Source organism: Microcaecilia unicolor, chromosome 4 (genome assembly GCF_901765095.1).
Source record: "Microcaecilia unicolor chromosome 4, aMicUni1.1, whole genome shotgun sequence".
Taxonomy (NCBI): domain Eukaryota; kingdom Metazoa; phylum Chordata; class Amphibia; order Gymnophiona; family Siphonopidae; genus Microcaecilia; species Microcaecilia unicolor.
The window spans coordinates 337,930,720-337,951,639 of NC_044034.1; the positions used below are offsets into that span (position 1 = coordinate 337,930,720).

At 42.2% G+C, this 20,920-nt stretch overlaps 1 protein-coding gene across 1 annotated transcript in view; it reads left to right on the forward strand.

Annotated features, from left to right (window-relative positions):
- DHRSX (dehydrogenase/reductase X-linked) overlaps positions 1 to 20,920 on the forward strand; it is a 319,241-nt gene that overhangs the window by 283,605 nt on the left and 14,716 nt on the right. The window contains exon 6 of the mRNA XM_030202103.1: positions 478 to 685. Within this exon, the coding sequence (XP_030057963.1) occupies positions 478 to 685 (208 nt within the window). The remainder of the gene's footprint in view (positions 1 to 477; positions 686 to 20,920) is intronic.

Here is a 20,920-nt window from a genome sequence, read left to right on the forward strand (position 1 = left end):
AGATTGCAGTGTGCACCTGTTACTGGTGTAATCAAGCTTCAGGCCCAAAATACTTAGCAAATTGAGGCTGTCTTGGAAAAGTGATGGCTTTGACTGGAAGAGATTTGAAACAACATTGTGACAAAAAGCAGTGCATTTGTAATAAATTTTACCCAGCAGAGCTTCCTTATCTACATGTGTTTCACAGATAAGCTAATGAATCTAATTGAAGGAAGGAAACATCCTGGCTTGGACAGATAAGGATTTTACTGGGCTTGTTCAATCACTGCTATTTCCTTGTAGTATGGTTCAACATACTGTCAAGTTTGGCATTTAATTCTCCCCCCAGTTGGGATTGCAAGACACATTTGAGTAAATGCTTTTGAAATTCAAATGGAAATGCATTGCAAACCCTGTTGAGGGAAAGCTAAATTAGGGTTTTACTATGCTTGATGGCAGTGCTGTTCTCATTTGGTGTCCCTTCTTTTTTGGAAACAGTTGTTACTACTCATCCCATGGAGCGTATGCCCAGAGCAAACTTGCCCTTGTGCTGTTTACCTATCAGCTCCAGCATCACCTGACAGCAACGAGATGCCATGTGACCGCGAATGTGGTGGACCCTGGAGTCGTGAACACAGAACTGTACAAGAACCTCAACTGGGCTGGCAAAGTGATTAAGTGGATGACAGCCTGGTTTTTCTTCAAGGTATTGTTTATTTTAACTCTTTGTGTTTGTGCATCGAGGTTTGGGCTTGTTATATTATTCATTATTTTGAATTTAACTTTGATTATTTCAGGAGTTTGCTCTTGTCCTTGCTCTGTTAACTGCTTAGAACTACAAGGCATTAGTGGCCTACATGACTTTTTTTATATATTATGTTATCGCCGATAAACGTATGCACAATCATGGCAATTCTGTAAAATGTGGCATTAATGCATGCAAAATCAATATTAGGCCACCCAAAAGCCACCAATGTGCTTGGTGATACTCTCATGCTTGATTCACATCTTTTTATTTTAGGAATACCCAGGTAGAGGGAGAGAAGGGGGTTAGGATAGTGAAGGGTGGAGCCACCGACCTGACTCCAGTGTGCAATTCATCTGGGTGTCACCAAAACATATAGGTCTATGGTGATGGAGGCACGCCTACATTAGATGATAAGGTGAAGGCATGCAGGGGATGGATGGGTGGTGCAGATAGGAAAACAATATAGGGTGAGCACAACCATGTAACCAATATGCACATTGAGCCTGCAAAGAGTTGGGAAAATGTGGGATACAAATGCAATAAATAAATAAATACAAAGCCATATAGATCTATAAATAAATGTAGCATAGGTCATAATGTATGTGCTCTCCTGCATGCTGTATCATGCTCACTGACCCCTGCAATGAAGGCTTGGTCACAGATGGCCAATATGTTTCTCTCTGGGAGGGGGTGGGGGTTGAGGGCTATGAGGCTGCCAGCAGTGGCGTAGCTAGGGGGGGCACCAGGGGAGCGGCTGCCCCCCCCCCAAATGGAGTTCTGCCGGCGCCTATTTTTTTCTCAATGTGTTGCATTGAAAATGTGCACCGGCGGAAGTCCGCTCTTGTTCCCCCCTTGCCGTCATCCTGGCTCCGCTTCTGGTTACCCGGGTCCTCGCGATGTCGAGCGACTTCATTTGTGTAGGCTGTACCATACAGGTCTCTTTATTTTTCTTTGACATTCCCATCATCAAGGTTTTGATGGAAATGGCATGGCACTGAAGTGCTGGAAAATGCCACAACATAGTGAGATCTTTTGGTTGGCGCTGACCTTGCTTTTACGTATGCAGGCATAAACAGACACATACTACTACTACTACTACTTATCATTTCTACATACAATCTAAGTGCATGAATTTACAGAATTAGCATAAAATTGCCTGCCTCTGTGAGGAGAACCTACATGTCAGTGTTCTGAGCTTCCATTTGCTACTTCTATCATTGGTAATCCACACACCTGCAGGAAGGCATTGCCACACTGCCTTCCCCATGGCCGCCGAGAGACTGAGCTGGGCCCGGGACAAAGCCACCAGGCCCAGGGCAGAATCGTCACCACCGCCGCCACCCCCCCCCCCCCCCCCCAAAATAAATCGTCATCGCCCCCACCAGCCCAAAGTACCTTGGCTGGCCCCGCCAGCTGCAGGCAGCGTGGCTCCTTCCTCTGCCCAGCATTGCCTGCCCCTGCGGCTGCTTTCCTCAGGTTGCACATGCTCAGTCTCAAAATTGAGCATGCGCGGCCTGAGGGCTCAGTAGCTGCTAGGCAGGTAATGCAAGGGGGGGCAGGTGCTGGAGTTTTCTCTCTTCTGCTCCTGTGGGACGTGATCACCTGGGTCCCATCAGGAGCAGGAGAGAGAGACCCCTGTACTGGGTCTCCCCTGGAGGCCCAGGCCTGGGGAATTTTGCCCTCTCTGCCCCCCTCTTGGCTGCTATGGCCTTCCCTCTCCACATGGTTATGGTTCTTATTAGAGTGCATTCTCGGCACTTAATCACAAGGTATCCCAGGCGCTTTCTGATTGGCCTTATCTCAGTAGGTAGCAGGGTGAATGGTACTTGCAGCTGTTGTGCACTCTCTCCATTCCAATGAGGCCACCTATAGTTATTTTGGGAGCTACTTGTGGCCCCCTGTCCTTTCACCCTTTGTCCTTCAGCAGGAACACACATCTCAGTAAGCCTGCACATGTGTATCTCTGTATTGCTGTCGCCCACACTGAAGAAGCAGCTCTGAGTTGGTGAGGTACCTCTTCATTGTGTTTTGGGGCGTCACAGATCTGTTCTCCACATGCATGTTTCTGTCTGCCAAGCAACCAGCCATTCCTGGTGAGTCAGTCTTTTGGTCTAGGATAAAGTTTTCAGAAATCCTGGACTGGCCTAAAGTCTTGCTCCTAGAACTGGGTAACTTTGCAGTTCTACAAGGGGAAAGGTCAATTCACCGGGTTTTGGGAGAAAATACTGATCTCAGAGGGCAGTGGTGGCTCCTGTCTCCTGTCTTCCTCTTAGGTTTCTTCTTCCTGCCAGCCAGTGCCTTACCAAGTAAAAAAATCTACTTTGAGCCCCATAGAATTCCCATATCCAAGAAGGCACCCCCCCCAAAAAAAAATAACTGGGTCCCAGGCACATGAAAATATATGAGATAGATTTGCATGCACTGAGGGGCATTTTCAATATGACGTCTAAATCTGATTTTAGATATTTTGAATAAAACGTCAAAAAATCCAGTAGTGAACATGGCCATTTTTTATGCTCAGTGCGGCTATCTTTTAGGACCATTTTTTTCGGGGGGGGGGGGGGGGGGAACGTCCAAGGGAAAATTGTACAAAAACAAGCCATTGGAATGTGTGAGAGGCCAGCATTCTTAGTAGACTGGCCACACAGACATCCCAGCAGAGGACTGGGTCAGTCTAAGGAGCACCATTGTGACTTCACATAAAAGTTTCCAGGTACACATCTCACCGTCATCCCCTTATATTGTATGGGGAGCCCTCTACAACCCACCAAAAACCTACTATACCCAATTGTACATCACTACAATAACCTTCATGCCTGCAGGTGTCACCTCTATGTAAGTGCAGTAGGTTTATGGTGGGTTTAGAAGTTCTCACGTGGTCCACCACAAGTGTACCTGTTAGAGTGGGATATGGGCATGGGCCCTTTCTCTACAGTCCACTACACTGACCACTAGGCTACTCCAGGGACCTGCTTGCTGCTCTAATAGGATTGGTCATAACATCTGAAGCTGTCGTAGAGGCTGGTATGTACTGTTTCTTACACACTTTTTGGAGGGTGAGAGGGGGGTCAGTGAGCACTTGGGGAGTAAGGGGATTATGCCTTAATCCCTCCAGTGCTCATCTGGTTATTTAGGACATCTTTTGGTCAATTAGTCATGACTGAAACAGGTCTAGCCAAAAAATCTTAATTTTGGCCCTAGACATTTTCATTTTGTTTCATTATTGCAGAAAAACATCTGTCTTTTGATGCTGTCCATGTCCCACTGAAAACAGTCCCACAAAATGCCCCCTTGAAATTTGGACGAACTGTGGAGCAAAACATCTAAAATCGGAGTGTCAAAAATTGCAACTTTGGGGAGAAAAACCTTCTTATGCTACCTTATGACGTTTTTGGGATGGTTCCTTCTTTTGAAAATGAGCCCTACTGACTCCGTGGAATGCAAATCTCTCTCATGCATACTGATTGTGGATAACCTGAAAAACATGACTGGCTGGGTGTGCGCCGAGGACGTGGTTGAGAAACACTGTTCTAGCCTATAAGATGATTTTAAACCCAGGGGTCCTTTTACAAAAGTATGCTAGCATTTTTAACATGCGCTAAATGTTAGACACACCCATATATTCTCTAGCGTTTAGTGCACACTAAAAATAGTAGCTTATCTTTTGTAAAAGGACCCCTTAAGGTAATGAAGACAGTATGTATGAGTCATGTTTACTGTTTTACAAGTGTATTCATTCTATAGCTCCTCTCTACCTCTCCACTCTTATACTCCTCCCTGGGAGCTCCATTCATGGGGTAAATCTCTCTTATCTGTACCCTTTTCCTCCAGGGCTAACTCCAGACTCTGTTCCTTTTATCTTGCTGCATCCTATGCCTGGAATAGACTTCCTGAGTCAGTATGTCAAGCTCCATCTCTGGCCATATTCAAATCTAGGCTAAAAGCCCACTTTTTTTAGGTTGTCTAGATGGAGAATAAGTTATCAATAGTCATAAAAGAAAAAACATGGAACCAGAATAATGGTATTGGTAGCATGGAATGTTGCTACTATTTGGGTTTCTGCCAGGTACTTGTGACCTGGATTGGCCACTGTTACAAATAGGATACTGGGCTAGATGGACCATTGGTCTGACCAGTATGACTATTCTTATGTTCTTAATGGATTTTATGTTCCAATAATAGTATTTTAAAGGTACTTCTATGTGATAATGGTAGCGAGTATTTCTCACAAAGTAATGGAGTTATGTGGCCGTATATTTTTGCCCCTGTTATGAGCTTGACTTCCATATATTGAAAAGAAAATAGCCCTTTTTCGCAGCTGCAGTAAAAGTGGCCGTAGCGTGCAGGAAAGACCCGCGTAAGACCACAATAGGGCCATTTCTTACCAGAGCTTAGTAAAAGGACCCCTCAGTTTGTTAGTGCACCTTAAAAATTATAGGGGGTCTTTTACTAAGATGCGCTAAACGCTAAGATGCCTATTATATTCCTATCAATTATCTCATTATACTCAACTTCAGTATCACCTTAATAATGTCATATTCAGAATAGCATGATCTAGTTAAATTTTTTAATAGGATCATCAGACCCGCATAACTGCCTCAGTAATGGCTTAAGTGAGCCAAGCACTATTCAGAGGTGTTATCGTAATCCTCATCGATCCTTATTATTCGCTTATATTTTTCAAGATTTTTTTTCTCTTTTTTTCATAACTATTCATTAAGCTTAGTATCTATTTAAATTTAGTGCTTAGCTTTACGCTTTTAAGCTTCATCATGCATAATGGAGACCCGGATTCACTGACATAGATCCATGTTACGCAATAAGCTTGAAAAAAACAGGAGACTACCTTGAAACAGAGGAGTGATTTTAAGACACACCAATCCTAAAAATTCTGTACTAAAATGAATGATACTGAGGTGGGGGGAAAAAAATCCATGAAAACCAGAAAACATGATGAAAAAACGAAAACTAACCAAATTTGTCTTGCTTATGAATATCCCTCACAGTTTTCCCTTTTGGAGACTGATAATGCACATAAATTTATCATCAAAGAACCTACACTGAGCTTTAAGTAACATTAACAGAAAGATACATTTTTAGAGCTACAGAAAGGGAGAGGTTTCAGAAAAGGGGATACCACTATAGAACAAACTAAGAAAGCGGAAGAATGATAACACAGATGAGGGCGAAATGGTGAATAACCAATTAAAAAGGGAACAAAAATAGGAGTGGGAGAAAAGGAATTTCAAATAAAAGATTTGGCGGACTCAGTTGAAAGGGACTACAAGAAGGCTGAGAAAGATTGAGCATTCAAGTCTGACGGTTACAGAGAGAGGGTGCAAAAAATAAAAAAAAGTCAAATTTATTTCATGCCACAAGGTTTGTGCACACAGCTCTGACAGCTCCACATTTGCCATTCAAATTGAGGTGTTTAATTCCCCTTGGCACTCTGAATGCAGAGGATGCTCCTCTGTATCCTTCTAGAGTGCCAGAAGACAGCACATCACTGGAGATTAACAAGACACACACCAAAGCGGAATAAATAAATACAGCAGCTGAAGGCACCAGTTCAACATAATCAAATGAGTTATGCAGCGACGGCTTTACCTTACAATAGGAGGATTTTTCTTATCCCAGAATTTGGCTTAAGGGAAGCAAACTAGATGAAAAAATATATATATTTACTTTGAGATTTTTCTTAAGTTAAACAAATTATTCCATCTTAGTACATTGACAAAATATAGTTTTAAGGTAGACTGAGGATAATTTTCAAAGACATTTCCACATGTAAAACATGTTTACACGCAGAAACGGCCTGTCACAAAATTCCGTGGACAACCTGTTAGCACACAAATGTACCCACTGTTTCTGAAGATGTTCCCGAGAATGGGCTTCAGGAGGTGTTTGCACTTATGCACATATATTTGTAAATGCAAGCATAAATGCATGTCTTAACTCAGAAAATTTGTGCTCACCAAATAGCAGATGAATATAGAAACAAACAGGGCCTGATATTACAAAAGATTTAATCAGGCAGGAGAAGCTCCTGCCCAGTTAAATCATACCCAGTGCCTCAGTAGGGGGATATTCAGCAGTACCTAGCCAGACTGTGCCACTGAATATCCCCTCTGACCACCGGAGCACTGTCCGAGGGTGGATTCAAGGCGGTCCTGGAAGTTATGTGGGCACTGGCAATATTCAGTGCCAGTAGCAGCATAGCTAACCAGGGAAATAAGACTGCTTAAATCAAGGAGATTTTATGACAGGAGACAGCATGATGTCAAAAAGTTGAATTCGTCTCCCCCACACAGCTGCCATGCAGTGGCGTAGGAAGGGGGGCGGTGGGGCGGTCCGCCCCGGGTGCACACCGCTGGGGAGGGGGGGTGTCGGCTCTGCTGGTTCCCTGCTCTCTCTGCCCCGGAACAGGTTACTTCCTGTTCCGGGGCAGAGAGAGCAGGGAACCAGCGGAGCCGACGCAGCTCCCAGCGACGTGCACTCGGGACAGAGCGGCCCTCCCACCCATCCCCTTTCCTATGTCAGTGGTAAGAATGCGCTCCGGGGGGGGGGGGGGTGCGTGCCGAGGGGGGGTGCGCCGTGCTGCACCTGGGGGGGGTGCGCAGCGGCGACCCGCCCCGGGTGTCAGCTGCCCTCGCTACGGCACTGCTGCCATGTTTTGTGACCCCAAATATTTGCAGATGCTATGTGAGGTTTATGACTTCCTATATATGTGTGTGTGTGTTTTATTTGACAGCTTTTTTATTTATTTGAAAACCTCCCATATGTAGCCCGAGGTGTTTTTACCTTTGGGAGAGAGGGGTCCTGGGGCATGAGCTGCGGGCACTCAGGAGCAGCAGCTTTGTTTTTGAAGCTGCAGGAGGCTCGATTTTTGTAGGGGGTGCTTTAAGAAAGGCCCCGTCTCTGCCTGAGCCTTGTGGCCAAGTTGTGAGGTCTCCCATGGCTCCAAAAACAAGTCTGCCATTCTGGAGTGCCCGCACCTGCGGCAGGACTGCAACTCATGTCCCAGGACCTCCCTCCCCCTGAGGTTAAAAAAAAAACCTCAGGTACATATGAGAAGCTTTCATATAAATAAAAAAAGCTGTCAAAACACACACACACACACATAGGCAGTCATAAACCTCACAAGTTTGCTATTGTCTTCAATAGCATCTTTGAATGTTTGGGGTCCCACAGTATGGCAGCAAGCTCCGCCCACTGGCTTCAGCCCACAGATTGGGCCAGATAGGCTCATGCCGTTTCCTGTTATATAACCTCCTGGGCTTAAATAATAGTCCTAACTCTACTCATTTAGCTATGTGGATATTCAAAGCCGGTGCTCAGTCATAGCCTGCCACTGAATATATCGATCTAATTTAGCTGGCTGCGTTTCAGGAACCGCCTGCATCAGAGGTGTGCAGCAGGAGATTCCACTTGTTTTCTAGATGCTGTTCCTAATTTTTAGATTTCTGAGCTTAGGAGGAATGGTTACCGAATGTTGACGGGACTTGCACATCATGCCATTGTTCACTTTCCACAAAGGTATTTTGTGATACTCCTGTGCAGGCAGTTGCTGAAACGTGGCCATGTCAGGTTTTATGACCTGCGGTATAAATTGTCCTTAATGGGCCCTCACACGTCTCTTTCCCACATACTAAGGCCATTTGTACCGTGGCCGTAAAAATCTTCTTTTCTAATTTTTGCATTATTGGCCATGCACTAATTACCACAACCCATTTTGTAGACGGTAAGGGCTCACATGGTATCTGTGCACTAACCAGTCAGTGCACGGCAATGTAGATGTGCTAACTGGTTAGCACAGAAACACCCACTCTCTGCCCATGACACACCCCCTCAAAAAATAGAAAAATTATTTAGCATGTGGTTAGCATGCGCAGATTTCCAAGTTACCACAGGGTGCCTGAGCGCGTCCCATGGCACTCAATTTTTTGCTTCATTAGGTGCACATTACCGCCTAATGCAGCTTAATAAAAGGACCCCACTGTTAGTTACCCAACAGGTAGAAAAGGCGATGCTAAAGCCAGAAGGATGCTCGGGTGCACAAGGAGAGGGATGGCCAGCAGGACAAAAGAGGTGATAGTGCCCTTGTACAAGTCTCTGGTGAGGCCCCATTTAGAATACTGTGTGTAATTCTGAAGACCGTGCTTACGGAAAGATATAAACAGGATGGAGTTGGTCCAAAGGGTGGCTGCAAAATTGGTCAGTGGTCTCGGTCATAAAACATATAGGGACAGGCTCATGAACCTCAACATGTATATGCTGGAAGAGAGGCGGGAGAGAGTGGATATGATAGAGAAGTTTAAATACTTCAGTGGTGTTAATGTACAGGAGGTGAGCCTTTTTCAAATGAAGGAAACCTCTGGAATGAGAGGGCATAAGATGAAGTTAAGAGGATATAGGCTTAGGACAAATCTGAGGAAATACCCTTTCACAGAATGGCCTCCCAGTGGAGATCGTGGAGACAAAGACTGTGTCAGAGTTTAAGAAGGCGTGGGACAGATATGTGGGATCTCTTAGGAAAAGGAGTTAGTGGTTACTGAGGATGGGCAGACTTGATGGGCCATACGGCCCTTATCTGTCATCATGTTTCTCTGTTTCATACTGTTTGTGGTTATCTGCCTCAGCACTGGCTAGGTCCTCCTTGACTTGGTCCTTCTTGTTTTGTCATGTCGACAGACACTAATAAATGCTAAAATCTTTTAATTCTCATTTCTCCACCCTGGAAAACACATGTTGCAAAACCAATTCAAAATGCCTATTTGTGAGAATGAAAATGTATGAACTCTTGGTGGAACTGGCCCGTTGATGTAATAAGCCAGCCTTATTTCTAATGTTTGTGTGGGCTGGAAGTTTTTTTTTTTTAATAAAACCCCTGAAGGAGATTTGTGCTGAGCCAAAATGTAAATCAGAATTATGCACACCAGGAATTCTTGGGTGTTGAACCTCACGGCTGAATTTGAAAAAACGTTCCGCACAATTCTTGCCTAAACGTTCTTGTGCAATAGAAGTGTTTCATGCTGTTGGTTTTAGCTGATTGATTAGCCTAGTAACTAGTATACTCCCTTTCTGAGCTATTTTCATTTTGGAGTGTGCTTGCATTTTTTTTTAAAGGCAAGTTTACAGGTGTTGCCATTGAATAATGGCTGAGTCTCCTTCTCCCTCAGGGACTGTAAATGTTGTTTTAATAGCATTTCCCAGCTCTGGCTGACGGTATTAAACCCAGATTGAAACCATAACTTTAACTTTCCTTCCTCCATTGTTCCACAACATGTGCACTTTTATCCTTATTTAAAGGAGTCAATAATAAGACAAATCTTCTTATTTTGCCTTTCGAAAACTTATCAAGTCATTACTGTTTCAACAATCTTATAACTGGTGGTTGTTAGTTCTTAAGACGGACTGTGGTTATACAGGAGTTGTGAGTTTGTATATTGAGAATTATTTAGAAAATGTAAACCACTTTGACACCGATGCAAATTGTGGTATGTTAAGCTAATAAATGTAATCCAATCTAATTGTTTGCATTTCATATTCAATCAAATTTGTTAAGAGCTGGATACTTAGAGCAGACCCTAAGGAAATGCAATCAACCAGTAAGTATCCTGAAACATTTTTTTTTTTTGGAGTGTGACAGAGTCACCAACACACAATCAGAGCAAATATAAAGGTAGATTATCATTTTCAGTATTGAATGAGGAGGTTCTCAAATGTTCTTATATTCTAGGCACTTTTTAAAAAAATATATTTAATGAAAGATTTATTACAAATACAAACATAAAGCTGTAAATTAGGAATAGAACAATTACCAATATCAGAAATAACATAAAAAGGGGAGGAGAGGAAACCATAGTCCTGCCCAGTGCATTTTTTCTAGCGAAAAAGATGCCGGTACTCAAATGTCAGGCCACCCTTCGGGGTGGGGTGATCACTGAGGGACCCACTCCACAATAGGCAGGCCCCCTGCAACCAGTCATAGAATTTATGACGGCAGAATCGGTGTGTAGAGCCTGAGCTCTTTCATTAAAACTTGGGGACCATGGGTCAATTTTAGCAGACAATGGAAAAGATGCAGGTACTCAGTATCCCCAAGTACCCCCTCAAAAAAAGCCCTGGTCCTGCCTGAGCCTTGGGAGCAGTGAGGAGTGTGGAACTTGTGGACCTCCATTGGCCGAAATCAATCTGGTGACATTAGTATCTGCCTGGTAAAAGCTGTGCTGTGCTGTGCTGTGGAAAGTTGGAGGAGAGGAAGTCATGATCCTGCCTGAGCCCTGGGAGCCGTGAGGAATGTGGTACCTGCAGGCCTCCTTTGGTGGAAGTCGCTCCTGTGACATCAGCATCTGCACCCAATAAATGTTGGGCCTTGCCACAGAACATAGCCTACAGATGAATGTCTGTTGGTACATGTCCAAAAGGACACAGACTGTCCCCTTTGGAGCCAACTAGAAAGCTGACCAGGGAGCCAACTGGGAAGTCTTTTTTTTTTTTTTTAATTGAAATGTCAAATATGTACAAATTCAAGACAAACCTGAAACAGAAAAATAAGTAGTATCCAGAAAATCAGACCAAAGAAATTAGATAGTAAAGAAAAATAAAACATTACTACTTATTATACCAGTCCTCAGTAAAGATGGGGAGTTAAGAGATCCAACGATACATGAAATTATAATCTCTAGTGAACAGATAATCATAATATAAACAGAGGAGGGTGGCAAATTCTATGTTCTCGGCTTATCAAGCAGCACTGATTCCATAGCCTGACCCTGATCCACCATTTTATTACTCAGGAACATCACAAGTTGTGAAGGGTCAAAAAACATGATTCTTTTTTGAAATTTTATCATGTATTTTCAAGGAAATTTTAACAGGAATAAAGCACCTAGTGCCAAAACTCTAGGTCTCATAAGAAGAAATTGCTTACGACATTTCTAAGTATCTTTTGCCATGTCTGGAAACACTCATATTTGCAAAGAACAGCATAATTTGTCTCTGTGTTTAAATATAGCTTTAAAAGCCAATCTTGATCATAATCTAAAATCATTATAACCAGTAACGTAGATGGGATTGCCACTTCTTCCTTAGAGGACTGCAGAAAAGCAGTTAAATTTAAGCTATCCTCAGAAATTGGGGACCAGTTTTTCTCTTATATGAAGGTAAATAAAAACTCTAGATACAGGTAGGAACATGCAGGACTTCAGCAACATAACGTTTAAAGTAGCCTGTGCTGGAATACAGGAAAAGTTAATCAAACAGAGGTTTCTCCTTCTAACTTGATTTTCAAAATTTTCACATTTTAATTCTAGGTTAGTTTGACCATTAACCAAGGCTAAAGATACAGTGTTTATTCACTGCAAAGTAGTAGGTAATAGGGCTCATTTTTTTAAAGAGAAAAACATTTAAAAAGTGCAAAACCCATTATTTATTTATTTATTATTTATTCGATTTTCACATTACAAGTAAACAAACTTGTATTAGGAAAAATTGGATAAAGAAAGAAACACCATTACAAGAAAAAAAAAACTATTACATTCATAAATTTCTTCACTCCAATATAAGTCCACCTTGGGGAGTTCAAAATCTACAAACTTGTTGAAGAAATAGCAAGAAATTTAAATCCGGTCGCAACATTACATTATCAAACACTATCACTAATTGGAACTACTGTTCCAGCAGTCTTTCTAGATGTTATAAACAGTTCCAGTTGGGGTGGATCAAAAAAGATACATTTTTTGGACTGGTAGGTGACTAAACATTTGCAGTGAAATTTTAGGAAAAAGTAGCTCCCAAGTTGATCACTTCTTGCTTCTTCTGAAGAAACTTTCTCCAGCACAGCTGTGTTTCCCTTGATACATCTGGAAAATTTTTAATTTTTAAACCCTTGAAAATTTTATCACGATTTTTATAAAATAATCTCAATAGCCAAGGTTTATCTGGTGATAAAGCCACTGTGGCCACCAAAGTGGCTGGCACAATTTGATCTGTATCCGAGATTTCTAATAAGGCCGAAACATCCAAGGGTTGATTTTCTAAATGTTGTTGCTGTTGGAAATTCCCAGAAGGAAGATAAAATACTTGTGTGAAAGGAGGTAGGTTTTCTTCATTGATTTGAAGAATCTCTTTAAGATATAGTTTTAGCAGTGGCGTACCAAGGGGTGGGGGCGGTCCGCCCTGGGTGCACGCCGCTGGGAGGGGTGCCGTGGCGCGCGCCTGTTGCCCTGTCTCCGAGTTCGCATGTGTTCACTGCTCCCTCTGCCCCGGAACAGGTTACTTCCTGTTCCGGGGCAGAGGGAGCAGTGAACACATGCAAACTCGGAGGCGACAGGCGCGCGCCGCGGCATCCCCCCCCCAGCGGCGTGCACCCAGGGGGGTGTCATTTCACCAGGGGGGGTCGCATCGGCGATCCGCCCCGGGTGTCAGCCAGCGTCGGAACGCCACTGAGTTTTAGCATCTCTTTAGGAGCCATATTAATCCCATAGGGAAAATTTACAAACCGTAAATTATTATTTCTTGCAAAATTTTCCATATTCTCCGCTTTTCTTCTTAGATTAACTAAGTCTTTTAACATAACATTTTGGACTTCTTGTACTTGTTGTATTTCTTTGGCCTGTTTGTCAACCTGTGTGTTTAGCTGTTTAACTTTATCTTCCACACAATCTACATCTTGTTTAAGTTTTTGTATCTGTGGTAATAGAGCTTTGCTCAAGTCTGCAATTAAATTCCAAAGACAATCAAGTGTCACTTCGGGGGGTTTAGTCTGAAATACTGCAAGTGAAAAGACTCCTACCTCCGTTTGCTGTGCGAAAAGTCCAACCCCACTGGAAACAATCTCTTCCTTCATCGATGTCTCAACCGGCAAGTTCGACACCGCTCCTTCACGTTCTCCATTTGCCCTCAGTCTCTCTTCCTCTAATTCCCTTTCCGGGGTTAGATTCGGTGACGCTGATGTTGAAGGGGCGAGTCCACGCGGCACTGGAGGGGGAGGAGGCGTTCGCGCGTCGGGGCTCAATGATACTTCCAGCTCTAAGGATCCCGGCACGCATTCAACTACAGCAGGAGACACAAGCAAGCCGCTCCCCGGCGTACTTGCTTCCTGAGCCCACTACAGAAAAGAGTCTATGGGGCCACCGAGTCAGGGTTCCCAGTCGCTGGGCAACAGCTTTCCCCCTTCTCTTCGGCATTTCTGAGGTATAGTTATGGTGGGAAAACCACCAAAATCAAAGTAGGAAATTTTTTCAGCAGGAGCTCCAAAAATACATCTGTCCTACTCGGCGGCCATTTTTAACTCCAAAACCCATTATTTAAACGTATTGATGTGCAGTTCATCAGAAATATGTCCAGGGCTACAGTCTAAGCATTTTGGTCCAGACCTGTTTTTAGAATGAATAAGGCACAAAAATTGTCCTAAATAACCAGGTGACCACTGGAGGAATGATGGCATGACCCTTCTTTACTCCCCCAGTGGTAACTGACCCCCTCCCACCCCCACAAAGATGTGAAAGAAACAGTACTTACTAGCCTCTATGACATCCTCAGATATTATAGCCAGTCCTATTAGAGCAGCCCAGTGGTCAGTGCAGTGCACTGTAGAGAAAGGGACCCAAGCCCATATTCCACTCTACCTGTTACACTTGTTGGTGGAAAGTGTGCGCCCTCCAAATCTCACCCAGTCATGTGTGGGCAGCTCGTCGCGCAGCGGTCCCACACTTGCTGCACAGGGGACAAAACGCTGGTCAGCAGCAGCTGATCCCCCCCCATTGTCCCCTTCCTCTCAGTTAAGGTAACTGCAAATGCAGAGAGGAAATTTCAAGTAAACAAAGACAGAACTTCAGAGGACAACTGGGCCGTTGAGCATACGAGCTTCAGGTCACCATCTTTCCACTCTCCCTAGTTTGGGACACTCTTTGTCTGGTTTCTCCTCAGAGGCCTGTCTGATATGGGTAACCCTTCAGCATAGCCCTCTGAGTCACTGAAACACAGAAGCCCCTCCACCACTACAAGGTGGTGTCCCTTCGGAGGGGAATAATAACATCTTTAACACTGGGTTAGAAGCAAGTCTGTGGAGTTGGTACACCAAACCTTTGACTCCTACTGATATTAGGCTTTAAATTTTTTGTTCTGGATTTAAAGTACTGGTAAATATAACTTATTAGAAGCTGGAGTAGGAGTTGGTACATTTTTACCGCGTCCAACTCTGACTCCACCCAAAATTGCTTCCAACAGAGTTGTAATGGTGGTGACCTTTCACAGCGTTCTAGATCGATAGAGTATTATCTGCCTTTTTTAAAGGTGTGTATGACACCTTGCATGGTCAAAAGGCATATATACCCAGATTTATCACCTAAGATTCAAGCCCTCCAAAGAGAATTTTTACATTGCTGGCCATAAGCGTTTGCTTTAGGTATGTCTTTTTTTCATTTTCCCGTTAGTTTAAACATTGTGAGAGAGTATGTTTTCTTTGATCCTGCCCAATTAAAGGAGATGATAATTAGGAGGCTAGGGTAGTTAGTGCTTCCCCCTCATGAAGTATGTAATTGATTTCCTGCTGATTGAGAATAGGCAGTTATATTTAATTTATGATTAGATTGTGGATAATTATCTTTATTTTACTCAGTTGATTTGCTTTTCTTTTCCTCTATATTTCTCTCTGTCTAGTTGTTTGATGCTGAGTGAAAACCTAGTAGATATTACTTTGTTATACTTCATAATTAAAACTTGCTATTCCACCCAAACTAACTCGCAGAACTGGGAAAAGGAAAGGGAAATGGGACTTGATATACTGCCTTTCTGAGGTTTTTGCAGCTACATTCAAAGCGGTTTATATATATTCATGTACTTACTTTGTACCGAGGCAATGGAGGGTTAAGTGACTTGCCCAGAGTCACAAGGAGCTGCAGTGGGAATTGAACTCAGTTCCCCAGGATCAAGGTCCACTGCACTAACCACTAGGCTACGCCTCCACTCATTCCACCAATAAGAGCCAACCTCATCAGTGATGTCACTATGGCTTGATTGCCCAATACTTGGCTCACTTCTGATATTGTGATGTCATAAGGGAAAGGGGGAAAGGGAAATGGGACTTGATATACCACCTTTCCAAGGGTTTTGCAACTCTATTCAAAGCGGTTTACATATATTCAGGTACTTATTTTGTACCAGGGGCAATGGAGGGTTAGGTGACTTGCCCAGAGTCACAAGGAGCTGCAGTGGGAATTGAATTCAGTTCCCCAGGATGAAAGTCCACTGCACTAACCACTAGGCTACTCCGCCAGGAAAGGAACTACAATGTTGGATAAGAAAGACCCATTCCACATACACCAAGACTAACTAAACTCAATTTCAGCAACATCTAAGGAAAGCAGGAGGTGGAAAGAAAACAGAAGGGACCAGAAAGGGAAGAGAGGGGAAGGGGAGGATCAGGAGCAGAAAACATAAAAAACATACAGTGAGCTTGATGCTGCTACTCCTGCTAGGTAGTTAAGTACTACCAAATGCTTGTTGAAATAGCTAAGTTTTTATTGCTGATTTGAATTTTTTAAATGACAGTTCGGCACAAATAGGGAAGGAAGAAGCAAAAAGAAAGCATGATGTCTAGTAAATTCCAACTGGGCCAATTTGGGGTTTTGCAAAACTAAACGATGGTCATTGATTGACTGGAGAAGCCAACTAGGAGAATAAGGGATAGTCAAGGTTGCTACATAGTTAGGGAGGCCAGATCTGTGAGCCTTGAATGCGAGTATAAGTAATTTGCATATTATTCGTTGCTCAACAGCAGCCAATGCAGTTTTTTTAAACAACGGGGGCACATGATCAAGTTTTCGTGCATGGCAGATTAATTTGAAGCTTTTTCAGATTTGTATGCAAGCATCCCAGGTAAATAATATTACAGTAGTCAAGCCTGGAGACTAGTAAAGAGAGAATAGAAGAGCGGAATGTGTCCAGGTCAAAAGAAAAAAACCAGAATAACTTTGATGGTGCTTGTTCGCCTGTTTCCTGTTTCATAAGACTTTGGGGCCTACCGCCAGGGTAACACACAATGAATCGGCCCTACAGCCGCGCTCTTTCTGGCACTAGAAAAAATATTTTTTCTTTTCTAGCGCTGGTAGGCGGGGAATGGTTGTGCCTGGGGGTAATTGGGCAACACCATGCACTGCCCGATTACTGCCGGGTTACCGATGAGCTTCAGCAGTAAATGGCCACGTACCAATTTTTTAGGTACTGCACAGCCATTTACTGCCTCTGGGGAAAAACATCCCTTTTACCTGCAGCGGTAAAAGATGGCCTTTGTATGCGGCAATCCCATACGCCAATGCCGCCACGGGCCTCCTTTTACCACCACTTGGTAAAAGGCCCCTTTATATGTATTCATTTATTTTATTTTATTTAACACATTTATACCCCACATTTTCCCACGTTGCAGGCTCAATGTGGCTTACACAATAACATGGGTAGGCTACAGTTCAGAATAATATCATTAAACAATGTCATAGTAAAAAATAATCGTAAACGTATCGTCTAAGACAACAAAGATAATAAAAGATAATGGAAAAACATTAGGGTCCATAAATTTTGCTGAACAGAAAAGAAAGAAACTAAGTAACGTCTGGATGGTATGCCTTCTTGAACAGAGTGGTCTTGATTAATTTCCTGAAGTTTAGATGATTCTGAGTTGATTTTAAGAGTTTAGGCAATGCATTCCATATCTGAGTTCCTATGAAGGAGAAGCTTGATGCGTAGGTAGATTTATATACTACTACTTATCACTACTTATCATTTCTAAAGCGCTACTAGACGTACGCAGCGCTGTACACTTGAACATGAAGAGACAGTCCCTGCTCGACAGAGTTTACAATCTAATTAGGACAGACAAACAGGACAAACAAGAGATAAGGGAATATTAAAGTGAGGATGATAAAATAAGGGTTCTAAACAAGTGAATAAGGGTTAGGAGTTAAAAGCAGATACTGGGTCTGTGCCTAGTGGCATTAGTTGTATGTGATTTGATTTTGGAAATTTAATAAATACAAAGTGAAAAATAAAAGAAACAACACATAAAGGAAAAAAATAAGGAAAATAATTTTCACTGGTTAGTTCCCATTATATAGGAAGGATCCATAGGAAAAACAAGGAACATATAGTACCTAGCAATCAAATCTATTCTATTATGTGATTTCTATTCCGCTTTTAACTTGTGATTCAAAGTCGATCACAGAGCAAAGAGATAGCCCAACCGGATAGAATTGCATTCCCTCGTGATCCTGGGCAAGTCACATAACCCTCCGTTGCCCCAGGTACAACATTAGTACAATGTACTACTTAGATTGTGAGCCCACTGGGCACAGACCCAGTATCTGTAAAATGAAACTGTAAACTGTTTATGTCTAAGCGGTATATTAATACTTAAAATGAATGAATAATCTTAATAAAAAATATCCAAGTCTTTTTTTTATATATAAAACATAACATTAAGAAACAAATAAGTCTTTAAGACCTTTTAAAAAGAACTGTAAGGAGTAGTTAAGTGAACTGTTGTAGGAAGACTATTCCTACTACTACTCATCATTTCTATAGTGCTACTAGACGTACGCAGCGCTGTACACTTGAACATGAAGAGACAGTCCCTGTTCGACGGAGCTTACAATCTAATTAGGACAAACAGGACATTTTGTGTGCCTTGGAAGGCAAAAGAATGTTCCCAAACAGATTTTAATCACGTGGTTTTTTTTTTTTTTTTTTACAGAAGGGACATCGAGAGACAGATTTTTAAAACTCCTTAGATGTCCTCTATGACTTGGGCATAAATTACAAACAAGGCACTGTCGAATAACTTATTTCATTCTAATGACAGCCTATATCCCACCCCAACTCAGGGCACGGCAACTGGTTGATGAGACTGCAGAAATGCTTTTAACTGCTTGGGATAAAAAACAAAAAGATTTGTCTATTATTTTCAAACTGAATCAAATATTTAAAAGGAAAAAGCAACAGGAAAGAAGCACCTAGTGCAGCAATCACTTGGCACGTTGACAAAAACTGCTTCCATTTACTGTGTGTAGTAATACAAACACCAAGAAACATTCTAGGCACCTTTTGTGATCAATGCCAAAATTCTAATTTAATTTATTAAGACTTGATCACTTTTCCCACAAAAAGATAACAAGGTGATGTACAAGTTCAGTAAAAGAAGAAAACACAAAAGAACGCCACATTTATAAGTAAAAGAAAGAAATCAAGAAATGGAGAACATAGAAGCATAGTTAGGAAGAAGAGGCTATTTAGCTAATGGATCTCCAAAAAGCTGTCTGGTTCCAGCCGAACAGAGAAGGCTTTTTCCAAGAGATGTGTCTTCAGTAGTACTTTAAACTTGGGGTAGGAACACTCTAAGCAGGTAGTGAAAGGGAGGGAATTCCAGAATGACGGAGCAAGTGGGTTTCTTTCAGAGAGAAAATTCACAAGGGATTATCATTGAGGGAGTGGAGGATTCTGGTAGGGATTGTAGAATATTGTCAGCACTGGTCTTCTGAGAAAAACAGGTCAAGAGGGTTTTAGCTGCCAGCTAGGCCTCTAGAAGCAAAACTGTGTCTCACCCCAAGATTTCACAGTCTTACAGCAACAGGATTGTGACAGCCTGAAAGGATGAGTGAAACTTGGCAAGTTTGCAAAAAGAGCTCAGCTGAGGTAAAAATGGCAGCTGGACAGAGGCATAACGAGAAGCAGCGGTCAGGGATATTTTGCAAGAGATAGATGAGTAGATGGCCAGGTGCAGGAAAAACAGAACTTTGAAAGGGGGGGGGGGGGGGGCAGAATTAACATGGTGGTCGAAACTAAAATGTGAAAAGTCATTGCGGTCGAAACTGTAACAGATATTTGCTAATTGTGCCTAATAGATGTTAATGTAAGAGATAGGGCATGAAAAGGGTACAAAAGCTGTCAGCTGGAAAAGTCTATGGAGAGCTCAGCAAGTGTGAAACCTGTTTGAATCACTGTCTGACCCTGTGAGAAAACATGCTTTGAATGACATTACAAATGATGTTATAGATACTGCTTGGTGAGTATAGATTTGCTTCAGTAAACTTAACAGCTGATTTCTCATATTCACTGTTCTCCTCTGATTATTGTCTCCTAACTTATTCAGAGTAAATGTACTGCTCTGGGCATGAGGGAGTCTAAATAAACGAGGGAAATATATAGAGGCATCCTTGGGTTATTTGCTCATTCCTAGATATTTGTGGCTGGACCACTGTACTAGGAGGGGTAAATACACCCTAAAATTGACATAATGTAAGAAATAAGGAGCAAGGAAAGGTAAGAAGGGGTTCTGGAGTAGTATATTTTATGAGTGAGAACTAAGATCTTATAGTGTCAGTTTTCTCTCAATTTTCAGTTACATTGTCAAGATATATTTATTTTAAATCAGGATATGTACCAAGGAATGCAACTTATGATTAATATATCCCACTGATAATCTTCAGTTTGGTTTCTCCACGCTTTAATTTCAGTTTAAAGATATTCAGACCTTGAAGAAATCATTTTAACACACGCTCAGTTTCTGACAATGAGAATCAACAAAGCCTTCAGGACTGGAAGAGCTTACAGACCTTCCAACTGCTAAGTGTCATTGTCTGTCTAAATTATAGACTTGAAACCTTGCAATTATCATCCAGTTAATATACTCATCAATCAAAGTAAGGGCAAAGAGGTGATACAGGTGACAAGCAATCAGCTCACCTTCACTCTAAGCAATAAATGTCCTTCAAACAGATTTACTAATGATAAAAACCCATCAGTCCAGGTCTGCTAGATGTCTTCTATGTCACAGCAACCTTTCTTGTAAAGTACACTGGAGCATGTGCTGCAGAGTGTGTAATGTGTTCTCTCCATATTGGTGGATAGGAATAACATGGCCTCTGTATTCTTGAAGTGGCCCCTCGGTGTTAGATGTCCCTATATTTAGAAGGGAAACCTCAATATATGTTTATTTTTCAGAACTTGATTGCAGCAGGTAATAGAATGAGCTTTCTTTAGTGGCATCAGATCGAGATGATACTGAGCTTTTTCCTCCATAGTTTAAAAAATAGCTGTTGTGAAATGCAAAACAAAAATCTATACCCTTTGTTTTACATATCACAAGTATTTTGATAATTTTGTACTGCCTTGTTTGATAATTTCACATTTATTTATTGC